Below are 21,708 nucleotides of genomic sequence, written 5' to 3'. Positions count from 1 at the left end.
CTTTTCCACATTGTTTTTGGCTCAGAGTAATTTAATTCTTTGGTTTCTGATGTCCTGTAGTGACGCTTATCTTCTATGAACTGGGATGTTTTACCATGAAGAGTTAGAATTTATTCATGTTCTAAAAAGGGTTAAACTTTTTTTAAACTTGCCATTAGGTCAGTTCCTTTTACATATGCTTCTGATTTCTAAACTACCCTCTCTGATTTACTAAGAACATTACCATGATTATTATTGCTTATTAAAAATGAATGGCTGGCATTTGTAGTGAGGAAGGTGAAATAACACCCCCTCTTCCCAAGGGAATTGTTTGAATACAAGATAAATTAGGAGGAATGCTCTGTAAAACAAATATGGACAGATAAATATTTAAAAGCACCTGCTTTACATTTCAGGAAGCCAGAAATGGTGCCAAAGAAGATAGAATTTTCTCTTTTCTGGTATTTGTGCTGGAGCCCATAGCTGTTTCCTTGGGCTCTATTCAGTAGATCTCACGATCACATCAAGTTTTGCAGCATCCTGTATTTGATTTATTAAATCAAATAGCTGCCTGAAGCACTTGTGCTAACTCTGGTAGCAAATGATTAAATTCATCACAGTTGCAATCAGCCCAGAGGGTGAAGCACTTGTCCTTGGGGAAAAGCCTGACTGAAGAAATGAGCTTGCTGTTCTGCTCTGGGGATTAGTAGCTTGCATCTGCTGTACATTTACAGAACCCAGCTAGTAGCACTCTCTTCCTTAAAGGTGGGACATAGAAAGGAGGACTCGGGAGATCTGCCATTAATTGACTATGACTTTGGCCAAGTGGCTTGATCTGTGGGTATCAGTTTTCCTATCTATAAAATGAAAGGGATAGAATCAACACTACCTGATCTCTAATCTTCCATATATTAACATTATAAAGCTATTTTTTTAAATCTTCACTCAAGGATATGTTTTTATTGATTTTTAGAGAGAGGAAGGGGGAGAGAGGCACACGCATCGATGTGAGAGAGAAACATTGGTTAGTTGCCTCCCATATGCACCCCTATTGGGGATTGAACATGCAACCTAGGTATGTGCCCTGACTGGGAATTAAACGTGCAACTTTTTGGTATACGAGATGATGCTCCAGCTAACTGAGCTACCTGGCCAGGGCAAGCTATTTTTAAAATTCAGAGTAAAAAAAGATGTAATTAACACTAGCCTTGTCCAAATGAATGCGTGGGGGATTTTATTAAAGAAGGGGGTAATGCTTTGTCTCTCTTTTTAACTTTTTTCCAATTACAGTTTTTACAGTCAGTATTATTTTGTATTAGTTTTAGGTGTACAGCATGGTGGTTAGCATACAAAGTGTTCCCTCCCAACTCTTCTAGTACTCACCTGGCACCACATACCGGTATTACAGTATTATTGACTATATTCCCTATGCTGTACTTTACTTCTCTGTGACTTTTGTAACTACCAATTTGTACTTCTTAATCCCTTCACCTTTTTCACTCAGTCTGCCAACCCCCTTCTGGCTTTGTTCATCTTTGGCGGCAAGTCATAATGCTATACTGAAGCCTCCCTTGAGGACAAAAGAAGCTATGGTAGTGGTGGGACCAGTTATAAACAAGCCTCCCAACACTTGTTTGTGGCTGTGGAGGGCTAGGGTATGGCATTTCTACTTCAGTTTTAGAATAGGACAGGGAGTGTGGAGTCTCTCAGCACCTCCTTGGTTGGCAGATTTTGGAGTGCAGCTTCTCTGTTAGGCATGGATACCACCAACTGGTATGTATGAATAATTTAGTCGAGTTCAGGAGAACCTTACACTAGTTCTCATTTACTGTTTCTCTAGGGGCCAGGAAATAATTTAGTATTTGTTCTCCTAAGCCTTATCTTTTAGTTTCTTTCAAGACTATGTGAGGAATGAGAATAAACAATTTATTCACTAGCAAAAAAATGTTTCCTGGGTACCTATCAGGAGTTAGAAAGTCTTGAGATTGAGTTTTGCTTTTTGTTTTTTACCCATGGTTTGAACATTAGGAATCTTCACTGTATCCTAGGCACTGTGCTGGGGGTTCAGCTATGCCTGAGATATAGTGTCCGCCCTCTGAGGATCTAGAGTCTGATTGGTAGACCAAATCCATGTGAAACCAGTGCTTATGCACTACATTCTGTTGTCTGTTTACCTCCCCTCCTTGGACTATTCCAAAAATTCACTCATTCCCTGAAGTTTAATAGTCTTTTATAGTAGTCTTGGCAACAGCCCTCTCAGAGCCCCCTGGCAGAAGTATTTATTCCTTCCTCTGACTCAGTGTTTAAAGGGCTAGACTGTGATCTTAATACAAACCTGATTGCATTTTGGAGAAATCAGAGCTTGGGGGTGGTGTGGGGTGGGGGGTGGTAATGGAATTCATGATAGAGCACAAGAAACAAACTGTCCACAGAGTTAAAAAAAACAAGTGTGATCAGTTTGTGATTACTCTCAAGGGGGCAATTCTTGTGATCTGATACTTCCTAAAGGTCTTTTGAAAAAAGGGTCTGTTGGATCCCTGCTGAATCCAGTCTTTTAAGCCCAGTAATACTGTGTAGTCATTGGTGTACTAGTTTGCATGAGTCTAAATTATTAGTTTGGGCCTAATAATTGAGCAGTGGTAGGTGTTAGGATGTGGGGTAGCAGATGTTGTTTGAACCGTTCTTGAATGTGGCATCCGGCTAACTAGACATACTTGTTTTCATGAGTTTTCTGTACTTTTTTTTTGAGAACTTGTTGGGTAAAGTTGCTGATCATTAAGTATAAATATCTAAATATCTTGTTTTACATCTCAGAAAAGTGGCTGTGTTTTCTTCAAGAGAAGATTCCAGAAAGAAATTTTTTTTAAAAACTATGTATACTACCATGGACTGAAAAATATTAATTCTCTTGGAAATTAGCCGTAAGATTTTTGCAACAAAAGGTGGTCCTGTTAATGGCTGTCCTGTATCTAAGGCATAGTAGGGTTTGGGTATCATCTTTGTATATTTTATAAAACAGACAGAAAACCTCTTTGTTTTGGCAGTGTTTTATTTGAAGGGAAAAGTCTTTTTAACTTGGGAATTGCTTTTTAACTTGACAGGTATTTGGCATGATGCAATAAAGTAAATCAGAAAAGTCAGCATTTCCTTATCCCCTTCTGTTTTTATTTTTATAGTTGGCTCTCAGCTCTTGAAAGCACAAAATGGCTCCATCACCTATCTGTGCTTTTGAAGTCGGCACTTCTGGTAGTGCACGCTGTGGATCGTGATCAGCGACCGGTGCTAGTGCACTGCTCAGATGGCTGGGACCGCACCCCCCAGATTGTGGCATTGGCTAAGCTCTTGCTGGACCCTTATTACCGAACCATAGAGGTGGGTGCATCCAGGGAGTAGGATTTGGTACTTCAGGGTGAGTAAGGGACATCTTAGAGCAGGGGTGGGGAATGTCTGGCCCATGAAATCATTTGGTCTGGCCCTGCCAAGGCAACTGCAGGCGGGACTCAAAATTCAATAAATCTAGGAGCCTTTTTCATAGCTAATTTTTAAGTTGGTAATTTAGTGTTTCCCGCAAATGATATATCCAAATGGCCCTTGGCAGAAAAAAAGGTTCCCCACACCTGCCTTAGAGGGTTTTATCAGTTGTCATGTGGTTAGGTCTAATGAAAGTGAAATTTTCTTGTTTTTAAATCATTGCTCCTTTACCTTCAGATAAATTGTGATGGTGCCTACCATAGTTCTTGTCTCTTAAATTGGGCAGATTGTAGATACAAAGTATTGAGAATACAGACATTTTCCCTTGTAGTCTACCTACTTGGAAAAGTTTTGCCTACCCCTGGAAAATGGGGCTTCTATAGAAGGATCTTGGTATATTATGGTCCTCGATATAACCACAGAGTATTCTTTGGAGAAAGAGCTCTACTCTGAAATAAGCTGTTGGGTTGAAGATGTAAGAAAAACCATATATGTACCCTAAAATACATGTAAATCAGGGGCTAGGAATAGATTTTACAAACGTGACTTTCTCTCTAAGTATAACATGAAAGACAGAAATTTAAAAGTAAAAAAACTTAAGGAAAAATGACTTTTATATAGTGAGTGGAAGAGGCTAAAAATACACATTAACTCAAGAAAGGCTAAGATAAAGGCTTAGTTAGTACACTTTTTAAAAAATATGTCTTTATTGAATTCAGAGCGAGGAAGAGAGGGGGGAGAGAGAGATAGAAACATCAATGATGAGAGAGTTATTGATCACCTGCCTTCTGCACACCCCCGACTGGGTTTTGAGCCCACAACCTGGGCATGTGCCCTGACTGGGAATCGAACCTCGATCTCCTGGATCACAGGTCGATGCTCAACTGCTGAGCCACACCGGCTGGGCAATACCCTTTTGATTATGGAATGAGGTTGAGTGAATGGAAAATTGACTTAAACTTAAGTGTTTTATCAGGGTTGGAGCCTTTTGCCTTGGCACCAGATCCAAGGCTGCTTCTGATGGGCTTATAAGGGTTCGCTGCTAGTGTACCCTTTTCAGGTTCAGGACTGTCACAATCTGGATAGACAAGCACAAAATGGTCTCTCTTGGGTGCTTCCCTGCAGGGTTTCCAGGTCCTCGTGGAGATGGAGTGGCTAGATTTTGGCCACAAGTTTGCTGATCGGTGTGGTCATGGGGAAAACTCAGATGATCTAAACGAGCGTTGCCCAGTGTTTCTGCAGTGGCTTGACTGCGTTCATCAGCTTCAGAGGCAATTTCCTTGCTCTTTTGAGTTCAATGAAGCATTCCTTGTGAGTTTGGGCATATGATTCTTTATTTTGGGGACCTTCTAAATTCGTGGGGATGTCAATGCAATGTTAGTGGGCCAGTTTTCACTTGAAACTGTGTATCCTTTTTAGAATTTAACGGGCCATTCTTTCTCCCATTTTTAAAATTAAAAAACCCCCACAATAATAAACAAGTGTTTTCCCCTTGAATCCAGGTGTACTAGGTTTGTATAATCTTTGAATTGGTTTAAACTAAGCTTTTAAAATGGATGATAGGAGGCCTAAATAGCAACCAGAAATAGAAACAATAGAATGTCCTCTGCTCCCTGCAATTCATTTCCCAAACCCCCTATATCTGTCCCACCCTCTTTGTCCCTCCCCTTTGACAAAGAACACACTATCCTTCCTTTTTCCAGCCCCTCCTTCCCTCTACTTGTTCACCAGCTTCTGTCTCCTCTCCTTTGCTCAGCTGTATGTCTCCAGCATTTTTCCTCTCTGCCTTGTACATTGGCATATTTCCCTCTCTACCATGTCATTGCCATCAGCATACAAACATGGTGTAGTGGCTCTCATCACACTTTTCTCAGTCCTGCACCCCCCTCTGGCTATTATCTCATTTCTTCACAGCAGAGCTCCTCAGGTCTTCTACATTTACTATCTCAAAATCTTATCTTGCCATTCTCTCTTAAACCCACTCCAGTCAGGTGTTCACCCCACCACTTTATCAGAGCTGCTCTTGTTAAGGTGACCAGTGACCTTCATGTTGCTAATCTAGTGATAAGCTCTAAGTCTTCATCTTTTTTTTCCCTAAGTCTTCATCTTTTAAAAAATATTTAATTCCCATTTAAAGTTCCATCAGCCTGTGTACACTCATCTCTTTTTTTAAATTGAGGAATAATTTATATATAACATAGTTTCAGGGATATAACATAATGATTCGATAGTTGTATATATTGTGAAATGAACACCACAATAATTGTAGTTGACACCCATCACCATACATAGTTATTTTTTTTGTAATAAGAACTTTTCAACTTTCAAGTATGCAATACAGTATTATAGTCACCATGCTGTACATTACATCCTCATAACTTATTTAATAACTGGAAGTTTGTACCTTTTGACTGTCTTCATCTTTGATCCATCATTAATATTTAGCACAGTTTAATCACTTCTTTCTTGAAACACTTGAAACAATTGACTTCCAGCATGCACTCTCTTAGTTTTTCTCTACCTCACCAGCTGGTCCTGTCTCCTTTGCTGGTTGCTCCTTACCTGCCCAGTTCTGAATTTTGGAATGCCCCAGGGCTCAGTCTCCAGGCTGCTTCTCTCTATTTCCTCTCTAGGAATTTCATCCACTCCAGTGGCTTTAATTGCTCTCTGATTCCCACATTTATCCATCAGCAGCCCAGACCTCTCCACTTAACTCTAGACTCACATATCCAACTCTACTTAGTATCTCAACTCGAATGTCTTAGTGGTATTTCACACTTAACATTTTCAAAACTTAGTTCTTGATTTCTACATCTCCCTACCCCAAAACCTAATCTTCCAGAAGTCTTCCATCTCACCAAACGGCAATTCAGTCCTTCCATTTATTTAGAGAAAAAAGTTGTCATCCTCAACTCTCCTCTTTCTTTCATATTCCACATTTAGACTATCAGCAGACTCTGCAGCTCTGCTTTCAAAATATATCTAAAACCTGATTACTTATTGCTGTCTCTGTTGTTTCCACACTGGTCTAAGCCACCATCACGTCCTGCCCCAGTTCAAGAGAGTTAATCCAGCCGCCAAAGGAATCCTTCTAAAGCACAATACAGGCATGTTATTCCTCTGCTGAAAAACCTCCAACAACTTTCCATTTTACAGAGTAAAAGTCAAAGTCCTTAAAGATGGCCTGCAGGTCTCCCCTAGAGGTTACCTGTCTAGCTTCATTTCCTATCATTCTTCTCCTTATGCAGTGTCCTTTAGTCACACTGGCCTTCATCTATTCCTCAGAAATCACAAGCATACACTACCTTAAGACCATTGTGCTTTTGCTGTTACCTCTGTTGAGCATTTCCCTTCTAGATACCCCCATGACCTGCTCTCTTAATTCCCATCAGGTCTTGGGCCAGGGAGGCTTTCCCACACTGCCCTGCGTGTGCCCTGTCCCTCTTACTCTACCTCATTATTGTCCATAGCACTGGTCGTCCCTCTTTCACAAATAGAATAAGCTTCATCAGGGTAGGAAAGCTACCTGATTATTATATATCAGCCCTATAGAAACATTTGGGGTATGTGAGATGCTCAGTAACCATTTGTTGAATGGAAAGTTGTTTAGAAGTGTGCTCTCGGTTCAGACTTGGGTTGCACACTGACCTGCTCCTGTATGCAGTTTATATGCTCTGGAGAGTGACTATTGACTTAGGACCTCAGAGACTGTCAGGAAGGCAAGAGGAATGGGTATGCCACTTATCTGTCTTTGCTCTTTTGACTCAGGAGTAATGGTGGTTGGGGTTGGCACTCTGAAATTGGTGTTGTGAGGAGGTGGCTATTGTGTGGTTTTACTTGGTTCTCCCATCCTTACCAAGTATGAACTGAAGTGCTCTCAGGGATGCCTGGGAAGACCTTTCCCCAGAGAATGTGTACCCTATTGCTTGATTTTGCCTCATTGGACTCCCATAGGTGAAACTGGTGCAACATACCTATTCCTGCCTCTTTGGAACATTCCTGTGCAACAACGCCAAGGAGAGAGGGGAAAAGCATACTCAGGAACGGACATGTTCTGTGTGGTCGCTGCTTCGGGCAGGCAACAAGGCTTTCAAAAACCTACTGTATTCCTCTCAGTCAGAAGCCGTATGTATCCTTTAGCCTTTCCTCTCTGATCAGCAGGAGGAATTTATGGGCGGGGACATTCTGAATGGGTTGGTTCCTTTTTTTTTCTCTCCTACCACTCTGTCCTAAGAAAGGCCTACTTTCTGGTGATGCTCTGACCTGCTTCTGACCACTTTTATTCAGGGTGGTTTGATTTAATATACATTTCTACTTTGCCATTCTAAACATGAATCTTTTCTGGCACCTCCACCAGTGCTAACTTATTCCTAGCATGTTCTGTGTAATGAATGGTAGAGGCACATAAGTTGTTCCCTGGATGCCCCTGGTAGCTCAGAAGGAACTGCCACCAGGCCCCCAGCACCCTTGCAGTATCATCAGGTGATGATAGCCACTGCAGTTTCTGTCTTAGAGGGCAGAAAACTGTGTGACGTTAGCGTGTGTCTTTGTGATTCTGTGTGTACATGGAGAACTGGCAGGCCCTCTAAGACTTTGTTCCTCAAAGGAACACCTGTTAAGCAGAGACAAGGAAGCACTTATATCTGTGTGTTGATATACGGTAATGTTCCTTTTGTCAGAATTCATCCTAAATGAAGTCAAAAGGAGGCTGATTAGCTGGACTATAAGTGTGCTTTTCACTACATTTAAGTAGAGAGGAAAGATTTAGGGTAACTTGCTTCTCTCTCTCCCTCACTGGGCCTGTTGGGGAAGTAACAATACAGGAAGAAATTTCCTTCCTTTTCACTTGATTAATTTAAATGACCCTATAAAATAGGTCAGTTCCTTCTTAAGCCAAGTTTTTGTACCAGGGAACAGTTACTATCTAGTGAAATGGCTCACTTTCTTATTCAGTAAGGCAACAAATTAAGCTGATGAAAGTCAGTCTTTCAGTAAAGGTAACCTGAGAAATGGATTTTTTAAAAACCCTTTAGGTGTTCATGCTCACAAGAGCCTCTCAGGTGAAAATTATTGCTAAAAACTAATCTTATATAGGCCCTCTTGGGAGATAGACTTGTATCCATTGATGCTAACTCCCTTTGGAGATTTGCTAGGACCTGTTGGGTGTTCCAGCTTGGTGCTTGTTCTTGACCTTTATTTCTAGACATTTCTAAAGGACTTGTTTAAACCTGTATCCTCTACTCTCTCCTCAGGTGCTGTACCCTGTATGTCACGTGCGTAACCTAATGCTGTGGAGTGCAGTGTACCTGCCCTGCCCATCCCCATCCACCCCTGTGGATGACAGCTGTGCACCATACCCAGTCCCTGGCAGCAGCCCTGATGATCCACTCCTGAGCCGGTGAGCCCAGGGTTGATGACAAGGCCTTAAGTCTTGTGTGGTGTATTCCTCTGTTAGGACACACCCAAGGTTAGTCAGTGATCCTAACATTGGCTGGCTCCACATGTTTTCTTAGATCTCTGAAGTTTCCTCAGGAAAGGTATAAGGGTTCTGGGCTACAAGGCTATATGTAGAGCCTCATTTCATGAAGTTTTGTTAACTTCATCACTACATCACTCTGCTGCAGGCACCGAGCAGTTTTTCAGTGATGCAGTAAATCCTCTGGGTTCCTTGTGACCCTCTGGCTTGAATTTAGACTGATAAATAATTAATTTAAAGTAGTATAGTATCAGAAAATTAGCAGTACTTACTTTCCTTTGCCACCAGTTAGAAACAGCAGTATCATGAATGTCTTTTAAAAACAGCATTTGGTATTAGCTTATTTGTATGTATCGGGCATGGGGTAGGAGTGGTGAAAGAGGAAGTCTGCATTCTTAAAGAAGGATTGGTCCTAGAGCTTTGCCTTTCCAGAAGTCTGACCTCACTTCAGAGATGCAATAGCTCCTTGAGTAATTATAATGGACCCAAATATGAAACCACAACCTGTTAAAATTTATTGTTTCCTACTTCCCATCTGAACAGCCTCAGAGTCTCATTTTCCCCAAATTCCTTTCTTTTAGGCTACCAAAGACTAGATCATTTGACAATCTGACCACAGCCTGCGACAACACAGTGCCTCTAGCCAGCCGGCGCAGTAGCGATCCAAGCCTGAATGAAAAGTGGCAGGAGCACCAGCACAGGCGCTCACTAGAATTGAGCAGCCTGGCTGGTCCTGGAGAGGAGCCTCTTGATTCTGATAGCCTGGGGAAGCCAACCAAAGCGCTCAGTGGTGCAGAGCTATCTGTTGCAGCTGGAGTGGCTGAGGGACAGATGGAGAACATTTTGCAAGAGGCCACCAAAGAGGAGAGTGGGGTGGAAGAGACTACCCACAGGGGGAGTATTGAGATGCAGGAGGTCACAGAAGAGGCTCTCTTAGAAAAGGAAAGCAGGGGGAAGGACCAGCAGGGCTCAGCCATTATACTTCATCAAGCACCAACACTGGATGCTGCTGTTCTGAGGAGCCCTCCAGGCATCAGCCTTTCTCTTTTCCCACAGGGTATTCCTGACCCACAGGGTGGGCACAGTGTTCTTCCAAGTTCTCCCCAAGAGCCCCCCAGGGGAGAGGATGTCCAAGAGGTCCCTGTGGATCAGCCTCAAATAGGAGCTATCGCAGAGGACAGGGAGGAAGCAATTATTACAATCCCAGTAGATGCAAAAATTGGTTATGGTACCTCACAGTCAAGTTCTCTGCTGCTCTCCCAAGTCCCGTTTGAGGGCAGAGGACCAAACATAGACAGTTCCTTGGACTTGTTAATGGAAGAGAAAGTAAAATCAGAAAGTGGGCCCCAAGGCCATCATATACCTTGCCTAGGAAACAGTGGTAGGCTCAGTGGCAAGGACATGCTTCCTCAAGCCATGGAACCCAGGTCTCCAGAGAAGAGCCTGGCTGAGAGGCCTGAAGTGGGATCTGTGGTGCATAGGACTTCCCCTGGCAGCACCCACAGCCCAGCACATTCTCCTTGTGCCTTGCCTTTAGCTGAATGTAAAGAGGGGCTTGTATGCAGTCGTGTCCCAGAGACTGAAAATAAAGCCTCAGAGCAGCCCCCAGGGCTTAGCACCATCCAGAAGCACCCCACCCCCAATGGGCACTGCGCCAATGGGGAGGCTGGTAGGAGCAAGGACTCGCTGAGCTGCCAGCTGTCTGCCACAAGCTGCAGCTCCGCCCACTTACACTCGAGGAACTTGCACCACAAGTGGCTACACAGCCAGACAGGGAGGCCATCTGTAACTGGCAGCCCTGACCAGCCTTCTCGCAGCCACCTGGACGACGATGGCATGCCTGTGTACACAGACACTATCCAACAGCGCCTGCGTCAGATTGAATCAGGCCACCAACAGGAAGTGGAGACCTTGAAGAAACAAGTCCAGGAGCTGAGGAGTCGCCTGGAGAGCCAATACCTGACTAGCTCTCTACGCTTCAATGGGGACTTTGGGGATGAAGTGGTGAGTATATTGTTTCATAGTGGCCCAAGGAAATAGGGCACACTGAGGCTGGATACCCTTTGTGACTGGTGCATGGTGATTGGTACAGATTTCTCAAAGAATTGGAAAGGTCCAGTTCTTTCCAGGACCTCTCAACAGGAGTGCCCCTGTTGAGAGAGGCTGGAGAGCAGCCTCAGCTATGTGAATGGCAGCCTGCCTCTTTTTCCTTTCTGCTTTGCGTGTTTTCCACGGACATCCTGTTTAGGCAGTTAGAATAAGGAAGAGAGCTAGCGCTCATTACATGGTTAGTCAAATCTCTTTGGAGAGAGGATCATAAGTTAAGAAGGACATGAACTCCTGGGCAGAATGACATTTTTAGGGCATCAGATACTCCTGTTAAATTGTAGTGCTTGTCCTACCCTGGTAGTTAGTCAACTATTAGCACCCCCCCATGCCCCAAACATGGGCTGTGCCTGTGAAGATTTAGTTATTTTTTAACAGATATTTGTATCTACCCTGTGGCAGGTGATGGCAGTAGAAACGGGGAGAAGTGATTGGTTTCTAGCACTGTCCAGTTAGCACTGATGGGGCCTGGTAACTGGAAGTGGGGGTACCTATGGGGAGGTTCTCAAGGAGGTGCTCTCCTCACTGGGTGTGCTAATGTTCAAGTACTTGGTTTTGGCGTACAAGTGTGAGCCTGGCTCTGAGGCAGTCAGCGTACATTAAAGGCGGGCTTATCAATGACTTTCAGTTAAAACTGGCTTCTCAGTTTTTCCTTAACACTAATGATTTCTCATTATCCCAAAGAGTCCTTCTGAGAAAGGAGGACATGACCAAAGCACTCAGTTTCAACACACAGATTTAAGTGTCAGGGTTGGATTGACAGGCCCACTGGAGCAGCTGACACCGAGTTCCTGTTCCACCCTGGTCCTTCTGTCCCACTCACTTCTGGAACCTGTCGTTCCATCCAGACTCACTGCACACAGCTTTAGCCCTGTATATTCTCTTCCAGCTGAGCCCAACCCTGTCTCTGTACCTGCTCAACCCAATTCTTGATGGCTCATGTACCTACAGATTCGGCAGCTCTTAACACCCAGACCCACCTTAAGTCCCTTGTACTCCCCCTTCTTTTCCAAGCCTTTTCTTCTTCTGGGAGGAGACCAGGTTCATTCTCTTCAGCTGTGTTTGTTTGCCAACAGACTTCAATCCCCGACTCGGAAAGCAATCTGGATCAGAACTCTTTGTCTCGCTGCAGCACAGAGATTTTCTCTGAAGCCAGCTGGGAGCAGGTGGATAAACAGGACACGGAGGTACAGGCTCAGCCCCTGTTCTGAGTGCCATCCATGCAACTGTTTGCAGTTCTCCATCCCCATCCCTATCCCATTCCCCTGGCCAAGGAATGACCTCATAGCACACTTAGCCTTGAGCCTCTGAATCTCAGCGCCTGTGAATCCCCATTGAGCCTAGAATTACTGAGCCAGGGAGACTAAGCAAGCTGGCCCTCTCTCATTGCCTATATGAACTGGAGCTTTGCCAGCTCTCATAGTGACCCAAGTTGCTGCTGCCTGCCATTTTATCTCAGGGGAGTTTGGAGTCCCCTCCAGGAAAACGGTTTGGACGCCTTTCTTGTACTGCTGACATCAGACCTGCTGGTCTGGTGCCACCAGAGCCAGTGTGGTCCTTGTGACTCTTGCTGCCCGCAGCATGGCTCTGCTGGCTCCAGCTGAAGGGTCCATTTCCTGTCATTAACCTGGCCCCATCTGTTTTACAGATGACCCGTTGGCTCCCTGACCACCTGGCTGCCCACTGCTATGCGTGTGACAGCGCCTTCTGGCTCGCCAGCAGGAAGCACCACTGCAGGTGCCACTGGGAGGTGTGGTGGGGTGGGCCAGGGTGTGGGGCTGAGATTTGGTCCGTGGAGTCTGTAGATTGGAGAGATGCAGGCATCTGGCTGGCAGTATTCTGTCTTAAGGCAGGCCCCAGGATCTGTAAGACCCCCTACTCATGCTTTGTGCCTCTGAAATTGGTATTTGCAGAACTGCATTTGGTGTCTGTCTTCCAATTCAGAATGATCATGACTAAAATTTGAAATGTGCAAATTATGTCCCTTTTTGTTTTATTTTTCTTCCCAGATTGGTGGGGCAATAGCTACCAAACCGTTTTTTATTCCTAAAATAAAATTGCTTCCTATTCAACATGGCTGCTATGAGCAAAAGTAGTTTTCCAGCCGTGGTCAGGGAACTTCATTTTCCTATTTCTTATCCTGTTTCCTGACCCCAAACTCGGTTTCCTTGTGCCAGTGGTGAGCAAAAGTAGCTGGGGATAGTAGTGGGACAGCAGAGGACATAGTCTTTAATGCATTAGGCTCCTGACTTCTTCCTTCCTTCCTTCTTGGTTGGGTAGTGAGTTGCTACTGATGCTTTGCCCCACCTGGGGTGGTGACTGGAGGATGTTCAGTGTTCTTGGTATAGGAAGTTTATATGAATCGTGGCATAGCTTACACACCTCAATGAACCCAGATCGAAAATGGAACCACCTCTTTGTCTAGTAATGATACTTCTAGGACTGTATATCTCCCCACCCTGCACCCCAAGCCCAAATGTCTTTGGTTGGCTTCTCCTCTGAGCTCTTTCTCCCCTCCTTGCAGGGACACTGACCGTGTTGATCAAACGTGGTGAGCATTTGCAACAACCTGTCTGTAATGTCTGCACATCTACAATAACTTCACACTAACGCTGCCATTTCCCCCTCTCTGCACTCATTGGGATGTAACCTGGGGTGGGAGCACAGGCAGGCAGGTGGGCTTTGGGGAGAACCAAAGCAGCCAGCTGAGGAGACCATCAGGGCTGAGTCAGGCTGCAGACCTTATGCCCCACCTGCCTACACAGGTCAACTCAGCCATCTTATTTGTGACAAGAAGCGGTGCTTCTGCAGGGGCTGGTCTCATGGAGTAGCCTGTTGGATTTTTAGAGCTATTTTGTTTGGGTCAATCATTCTTTTAGATGCCAGAATAATACTTATAACTTCTAAGTCAAACAGCTCTTTTTAAAAATAAAATAAAAGAGAGAGACCAGAAATGAATAGAAGTTGTCGTTCCAGAGAACTGTTTTAACATGGAAGACTTTAAGAGAAGACTGCACTTAGGGTCTGTCAGGATTCCCTGAAGTTAGATTGAAAATCTTAACTGGTTAAATTCATGCCAGGCTTTTGAGCTGAACTCTAGCAGATATGTTAAATAAATGTAAATATTCAGAAATAGATTTAGATAATTTTTCTCTGTAACCACAGGTTCTTACTGACTTACGCTTTTCGGAAGAGTTGGGAAGTACTTACTGCATTCTGGAAGATTTGTGTGTGTTAGTTCTCTGTCCTTCCATTGCCCTGTGTCTAGACCTTTCCTTTTGTGGTGTTCTTTTGTCCTGAAAGGGTATTTAGTATTCTCTCCTCTGTGCCTAAGTGTTCCTTAATCCAGTAGTGGGTTTGCATTCTGAGGAGTGTAAATGAAAAATAGTGAGCGATGCTGGCTAAGAAGGAGAATTTCCCTTTGCTGCTTTCCCCGAGTCTTTGGTGGGCTGCGTTAGTCTCCTTGGAGTCTCCTATTCTTGGGCTTTTGGGGATTGATTTGCCCTGTAAGGCCCAGCAAAAATGGGTTTGTAAGGTGGGCAGAAACTCATCCTCTGCCAGTATCCTTTCCTGTTAGCTGTGAAGAGGTATCTGTTTGGGTGTGCAGACCTGTGCTGCACAGACACATCAGAGCCGAGCTTTCAAGTGGAGGAGAGGGGAGGCATAGGGCCTGGGTACAGTCAGGTCTTCAGGTAGAGCTTTGATAGTCCCTGGAAATGCATGGGGCAGGGGAGTGAGCCATAATTGACTGATACCTATCTAATAAGGGGATGTGTGTGCACATGTGTTCATTTGTGTTCTTGTCATTTCACCCTGAGCATGTGTCTGTCACTGGTTGCTTGTCTCCTGGCTTTGCATGCTGGAAGCAGAGCAGTCCTAGGTGGCAGCAGCCTATTCCCATATTGCTGTTACTGCCTCTGAGCCTCTGGGGAAGTGGCCCTTTGGGCAAGGCTCCTCACTCTGCAGCTGGGCAGGGTATTTTCTCTCATCTGCGGGGCTTGTGGGAGTTCCATTGGACTCTGGCCTCTCTGTGATCACAAGCTACATAGAGGCTGTTGCCCAGGTGGGTGTGGCCACTGGGTTTTCCTGGGCCAGGACTTATCCATAGAGTTAGCAGCTGCTTCTGCCCTGGGCTCATTTGTTTTCACAGATCTCTCTTGAGCAACATTCTCCTGTAGACCTGGTAACCTTGAGCCATAGTGATGAGGCAGCCAAGTGAAAGTAGCTGTGCCTGCTAGGTAGAGCTCCCCTCCCCATTTGGCTTTTTCTCAGCTAGACAAATGAAAGGGTTCACTCTTAGAGGAGTCTCCAGTGCATCTGAATTACATACAACAGAGTCCTGTCTTCTGAAGTTGGTTTCCCCACCCATATCTGCTACCAAAACTAACATTGTTTTGTTTCTTCTCATCTCAAGGAATTGTGGGAACGTATTCTGCTCCAGTTGTTGTAACCAGAAGGTTCCAGTTCCCAGCCAACAGCTCTTTGAACCCAGTCGAGTATGCAAGTCTTGCTATAGCAGCCTACATCCCACGAGCTCCAGCATTGACCTTGAACTGGATAAGCCCATTGCTGCCACTTCAAACTGAAGCTCAGTGACCTGGGGCAGGCAGAGGCCAAGCTGCTGTTCCTCTGACAGGCCCATACAGCCTGGGCAGACTGAGAGGCCCGTGCACTTTGGAATGGGGGCTTGGAACCACCTGTGCAGAGTGACAGAAATTTGGGATGTACCACTGGATTGTAGATTGATTTTTCTTTCCTGTTTTTTTTCTCCCCGCTTTCCATCTTCCCTCTGCCTCCCCAAAAGAAACACATCCCCTAGTTGTCTTGAAGAAAAAAAGCGGGGAGGGTTTTAATGGAATACCAGAGGTTACCAGGCCCCCTGTAACTATAGAGCCGCCTGTTGTTAGGCGATGCTGAGGGTTGGCTTGGTTCCTCAGGATGGAAGGAGGCTGGCTGGTCAGAGTCAGGAGTAGAGGCCTGAGATAATGTATGGGGAAGAGGCAGTGCTAACATTTGTGACCATTCCTCATGCCACCACATCAGAGCTGGTTGGAAGCATCTTCCGTAAGAGCACTACCCCGGGTGCCCTCTCCCTCATGCAAGGGGTCGGGCTAGTCCCACCTCACAGACGAGTGGGATTGGCATTTGGAGGGAGGGGCACATAGTAAGTGGATTATAGTAAAAGGGTCCCCCCCTTTGGGGAAGGAAGGTGTTCTTCTGAGGCAAGTGAGAGGGAAGGGACTGGGGATGGGTGGCCAGCCTGTTCTCCATGGGATTCTGTTTTTAACTTGATCCAGATTGTTCTGGGGCTCCCTTCAGTCATGGGTCTGCCTCTCTCCACCAGGCTGTATAGTGCTTCCTGTGCTTCAAGCATAAAAGTGCAGACTGACCAGAGTCCTGTTGCTGTGGCCAAGGCCAAGGCCAAAGCCTGCCCTGAGCCCAGGCACCTGGAAGCCCCTTCTGGGGCCTGGTCCCCCAAGCAGTCTCTTATTCACAGCTAGCACAGGGAAATCCAGACTCAGGGTTCCAAAAATTCCCCATTCCCAAAACACACAAATCATGGACCTCCCCCTTAAGGGGTAGAATCAGCCTTTTAGAGTGCAAGCCTCTGGAAAGGGGGCATGTCCCACACAATCAGCCTTTCTCCTGTTCCTCCCTTTGGGGCATTAGTCCCCATGCCCTGCTCCTGTGCTGCTGGCCAGCAGTGAGGGCCCACTTGGTGACTCTGCAGTCCTTAAAGAAGTGACGTGGCCTGTAGGCACTTCAGGGTACCTTCCCTCAGTAAGCTTTGATGTGGTCCCAAAAGAGCCTTAAATCAAGAATATTTGTGATGGAGGTGGGTATGGGGGAGGGGTGGAGAGTTTAGGTTTGTGCGTTGTAATCTTGGTTGGCATCCATGTTTTGTGCCTGCCCTCCCTCTCGGGGGTAGGGCCATGCTTGGCTCTGCTAAAAGCTGCTAACTGGTAACAGGGCAGATTGTGGTGAGCAGTGGGGATGAGACCAGGGAACTCTTCTGACCCTTTCTGGAAGCAGTGCCCTGGTCAAGGACAAATTCTGTCTCAGGAAGGTGGCTCCTATGTGTGCCTGGGTATGGTTAAGTTGTGGCCCAGAAGCCTTCCCTGGAGCAACCGCTAGTCCAGGCAAAGCCAAGAGCATCTGAGCGCGTGTCTGACTTCCCAGTGGCAGGAGGTTGCTCGGAGTTTGAATTTAGTGAAACAGGGTGTAGTTCTCCGCATCTGTGTGGTCTTCCTGTGCAGATAGGGAGAAGTCAGTCTAATTGAAGATTGTGCAGTTCTTAGTGACAGGTGCCAAGAGGTTATGATACGGGTTTCTTGGGTCTGATGTACAGTGTGAATAAATGCTTGCAGCTCTTAGCCCTTTTTTGATCAATGAAGCACTTTTTTATTAATATTTTCCTTTGTATGTAAAGGAGGAGCCGTAACTCTCCGTAGCTGTACATATAACCCTTTTTCCTAAAGAGGAGTCAGTCAGTGCTCCTATATTTTTCATTTTTGTCAAAGCAAGAAGTAAATACTTTAGAACTGTTAAATATATAAATAAAGTGAATAAAGTTTAGTGTCCGCATGGTAGCATTTGCTAACACGTTCCAAATTCGTTCTTTGTGGTTTATCCCCTCTTCATTCCTTTTCCGTCTTACACAGAAGCATTTTGAGGTGCTGCTGGGAAGCTGGACTTTGGCAAAAGAAAACTAGATTTCTTTTCAACTCTGGACCTTGGCGAGGAACTGTACCATGATGCCCAAGCACTGAAACACATTTCCTTGGTGGTTTTGCCCCTAACATTTCCCAAGCTAAAGGAGAAGCAGTCGGGCATCCTAACAATCAAGTGGTTCTTCCTTATCTGAAGAACTGAGCATCAATAGTAGTTAAAACTACCTCTGGCCTCCAGGCTCCACCCCCCCCTTTTTTTTTTCCTGTTGCTGCTGCTTTGATTTCAGGGCAACCAGTGCTCTGGTCCCTGAACCCCATCTACCCAAGGAACATCAGCTGCACCTGTAGCAGTGGTTAAGCACAGAGTCCTGCATGCAGTGGAGTGAAAGATGTTGGGGGGAGGGTGGCTAGAAAGTGCTTCTGTCTGTTGTTCTTGGATGAGAGAGTATGGATGGACAGAGACCTTGGGCAGAAACTGGATTGGATGTGATTGGATTATGTGCCTCACTAGAAGTCTCTTTCCTCCCTCCACAGAGGGAGGAACCTCTGTTTCTTAAATCTGCAACCAGCTGAGCAAGGCCATAGTTCCTAATTACGTCTTGGCTAGTTCTTGCTCTTTACAGAGTTGGGTTTTCTTTCCCCTGTGTCACTGCTGGGTATCCCTCGGGGGAGGTATGTTACACAGTTCTTCCTGGAGAAGGTTGGTGTTGAGTGGTGCCCAGCTCTGGGATCCCCAGCCCAGTATCTCCATGCTGAGTTGGCTGGGCTTTGTCAAAGAGTGACCTGCTCAGAGCATTTCTGAGGGCCATAACTCTGAGGCAGCCTTTCCAGGTCACTTTCTGGTTGGATGTTCTGTCTGCCTAGAACACAAGCACTTAAAAACAGCTCAGCTGGTTCTAGCGTGAGAGCTGCAAGTGCCTTCCAGCCCGTGTTTGCAAATTAGCCTGTCTTCTGGGAGGAGAAGGTGCTATCTCAGCTGCCTTCAGTCCAGCAGGGAGCACAGTCTGTGTTCAGACCAATTTGTAAAAAATCTGTGCGTCACAGCCAACAGGTCTACATATAGTTCCTATTGTTTCTGAGGTCTAATGGTTTAGCCCTCAGTGGGTTAAAACACCAACAGAACCTAACAAGGCTGTTGATGCCCATCGATGGAGAGCTTCAGAGACCTGCACAGTGTGGGTCGAAGGCAAGGACTTGCCATGTGAAGATGGCTGTATGTGGAGAGATGCGGTTCTCCAAGACAAGGCGAGCTTTCTTCATGTGGAGGAATTTGGTCTGAAGTAATGGGGTAGTAACAGTGACTGAGTTGCTCTGACTTTTCCAACCCTGGCACTCTCTCAATATTTCCCTTCTTTCTGTACTTTGGGCTCCTTAATCCCAAAAAATGATAGGGCTGCCTTATTAATCCAGTGGGCTTTTCTAGTGATGATATACAGAAAATTTTTTCTTCAGTAATTTTGCTATTATCCTCCCTGTTCATTTCTATGTTAGCAAAGAATGTTCTAAGAATTAAAAAGGTACTGCGGCAGATTTAAAGGAAAATGAAAGTAGTACCAGAGGATCTGTTAAACAATTTCTAGCTATTAAAAAATATCAAGTGGGAATTGAGGGCATACCCTAGAATGAGACTCCAGGCAGTTGTCCTTTAGATGATGTACTTGGCCACTGCACATTGAGGCTAGGAGATCCCATGCCTATTGAAGTTAACTCTAGCCCTCACCCCTATTGATCTTTTAAGAATGAGAACTGATTTAAAGGTGCTTTTGCAGGATTTCATTTAGCTGGTTTAAGTGACCTGTACCCAGCTGCACCACCCGATTGCATTAGCTGAGGATAGGGCTAACAGCAGGGTTAAAAAGGGGCCCTGAACTATGGGGCAAAATGACTCTCCATTTGAAGTTGGATAACAGCAGGAGTCTCAGCTGCTTAGTCACATTTTCTAGGAACATTTGTTCTAAGTTGAGGTTACAGACAAGATTTCTCAAGGGCAGGAGTAGGAGGCAACCCTCCTAAGCCTCTGACTCTTAAACATGAGTCCCGCTGTCCTTTGTCCTGAGCACATAACTACACTGACACTTTGTTCCACTCCTGTGTGGAGTTCATCTGCTGCACATTCTGTGCAGATACCAGCTGTCAACCCCAGTCTTAACAGGGTTCTAGGCTAGGACAGAGGCGGGGGGAGGTGTGGGAAGGGGAAAGGGCACTCTGAAATGGGAATTACAAAGTTTTAAATGCTGCTATTGTATTTTATTTACCAGTTAGTCTTTTCATTCATATTTGAGTTCTTAATTTTTCTTAACAGTGCTCATAGCAGTTGCATTTCAATTGTATTTTCAGTGACATTTCTTGTATATTGGCATTTAAAATTGGCCTTTAACTGCTTCCCAACTGATTTATAAGATTAAAAAAACCCATAACTGATGAGGCTTGGATGCTGTTTAAGAAATACACTGTGTGGCTGCTGTCAGAAGTGCTTGCCTATTGTAACAGCATTGATTCTGCTGTAGCCTCAGTGACCATTTAAAACTAAATAAATTTGTCATTTTCACCCACAGACCGTTGTTCAGGTTCTCTAGTCAGTGCTGTGACCAGTGTGTTAGGTATGAGGGACAAATAGCTCAGCCCCTTAGGCTGTCCAGGAGATAGAGAAGGCCTGGTGGGAAGAGTTAGCTGGTGTCAGCATTTGTATTTCAGAGGTGAGGGTATGGAATACTTAAGAGGTGAAAGTGACCTTAGATTACCTAGTTTCATGTTTTTCGTGCTGTTCTGTCAAGGCTTCATGGGGAGGGAGCCCCCAAGCCATTCAGTATTAGACTTCCAGGTAAGACCTGATTTGAAGAAAGGTTTTGGTGCTTAAAATCATTGGTTTAATCCAACCTCCTGGTTTTTGTTGAAACTGAGGATTAGAGCACGGCAAAGCCTCATCTAGGGTTACCCAGGAATTAATAGCAAACTTTGAAAAAAAAGTTCTTTTCCAACCCCACCCCTCCAGTGTTCTTGTGCTTTTAGAAGATGGCCTTAGATAAAGAACTACTTTAACCTGGTTCTCTGAGTCAGCCAAGCCAGAAATCATGGAGACAAGCTTAGTAGTTGCTGCCAAAAGGCTTAAACTATGAACTCTCCTCTTCCTCCTAACCAAAGTCAAAGGTTTTGATATTATAATCCAGTGGGGTTTTTTTCCTTTAACTTTTCAAATACATAAAACAAATGTATTGACTAGCATGAACTGTCTTAAGTTCAAGTCAAAACACTGTCCTAAATTGGTGAGGTGGAGAGAGCATTTTTGACTAGTGCAAATGGGTTAATTAATTGTGAACTGTCTTAGCATCCAATTTATTTCTGAATTTGTTTTGTTTGTATGATGGAGAAGAAATCCTGACTGTATATAGAAAAGTGCAGATGGTAACAGTCACAGCTTGCCTGCAATCTCTGGTTATTGACAGACTGAGGTAGATGCTTGATAAAACAGATCAATAGAATATCCAACACCTGCTTTCAGTCCTTATCCTCCATATTAGCAGGTAAGAATCATCCAATGGTTATAGTCACTAAAATTATTTTATGGTGAAAGCCACTAGCATGGAGTTGCAGCTGGGCTTGGTGATCACAGCACTGAACTAGAGCCCTCTAGGTCAGTGACCCTGAGAAGCCCACACAGGACAGCAATGAAGGCCTTACTCTGAGGACTCAGGCAGCCTAACTGAATGAATGTTCTGCACCTGTGTGTACACATTAAAGATGATTTTTAATATTTAAAATCATTTGAAGCAAATGTTTGCAGAGAACCCCTAAAGCACTGCCTCAAAACCACTAATTTGGTGGAAAGAACATGGGTTCTGAGCCCATAGACCTAGGTTGGCTGCCTAACCCAGCAGCACCAGCTGAGTTGCCCCTGGGCAGGTGAGGAACTGAGCATTTCCTCATCTAGAGCACAGCATGTGCCACGGGAGAGGGGGTTGAAGGTGGGTGCTTAGCAAATGCTTCCCTCCCCACTGCCCATGAGAT

General features: G+C 45.0%; 1 protein-coding gene across 5 annotated transcripts in view; it reads left to right on the top strand.

Annotated features, from left to right (window-relative positions):
- MTMR3 (myotubularin related protein 3) overlaps positions 1 to 17,622 on the top strand; it is a 107,838-nt gene extending 90,216 nt beyond the window's left edge. For 2 of the 5 annotated variants that reach the window (XM_016198579.2, XM_087828453.1), the window contains exons 13-21: positions 3,156 to 3,351; positions 4,576 to 4,761; positions 7,405 to 7,575; positions 8,703 to 8,848; positions 9,508 to 10,930; positions 12,109 to 12,219; positions 12,681 to 12,769; positions 13,557 to 13,583; positions 15,447 to 17,622. In XM_016198579.2, coding sequence (XP_016054065.1) covers positions 3,156 to 3,351; positions 4,576 to 4,761; positions 7,405 to 7,575; positions 8,703 to 8,848; positions 9,508 to 10,930; positions 12,109 to 12,219; positions 12,681 to 12,769; positions 13,557 to 13,583; positions 15,447 to 15,618 — 2,521 coding nt within the window. In that variant the 3' untranslated portion in view covers positions 15,619 to 17,622. The remainder of the gene's footprint in view (positions 1 to 3,155; positions 3,352 to 4,575; positions 4,762 to 7,404; positions 7,576 to 8,702; positions 8,849 to 9,507; positions 10,931 to 12,108; positions 12,220 to 12,680; positions 12,770 to 13,556; positions 13,584 to 15,446) is intronic. The other 3 variants (XM_016198581.2, XM_016198580.2, XM_016198582.2) reach the window with 3 other exon arrangements.
- Positions 17,623 to 21,708: the final 4,086 nt, after the last annotated feature.

The sequence above is a fragment of the Miniopterus natalensis genome, chromosome 20 (genome assembly GCF_054644295.1).
Source record: "Miniopterus natalensis isolate mMinNat1 chromosome 20, mMinNat1.hap1, whole genome shotgun sequence".
NCBI lineage: Eukaryota > Metazoa > Chordata > Mammalia > Chiroptera > Miniopteridae > Miniopterus > Miniopterus natalensis.
This window is presented reverse-complemented; position numbering and strand designations above follow the sequence as displayed.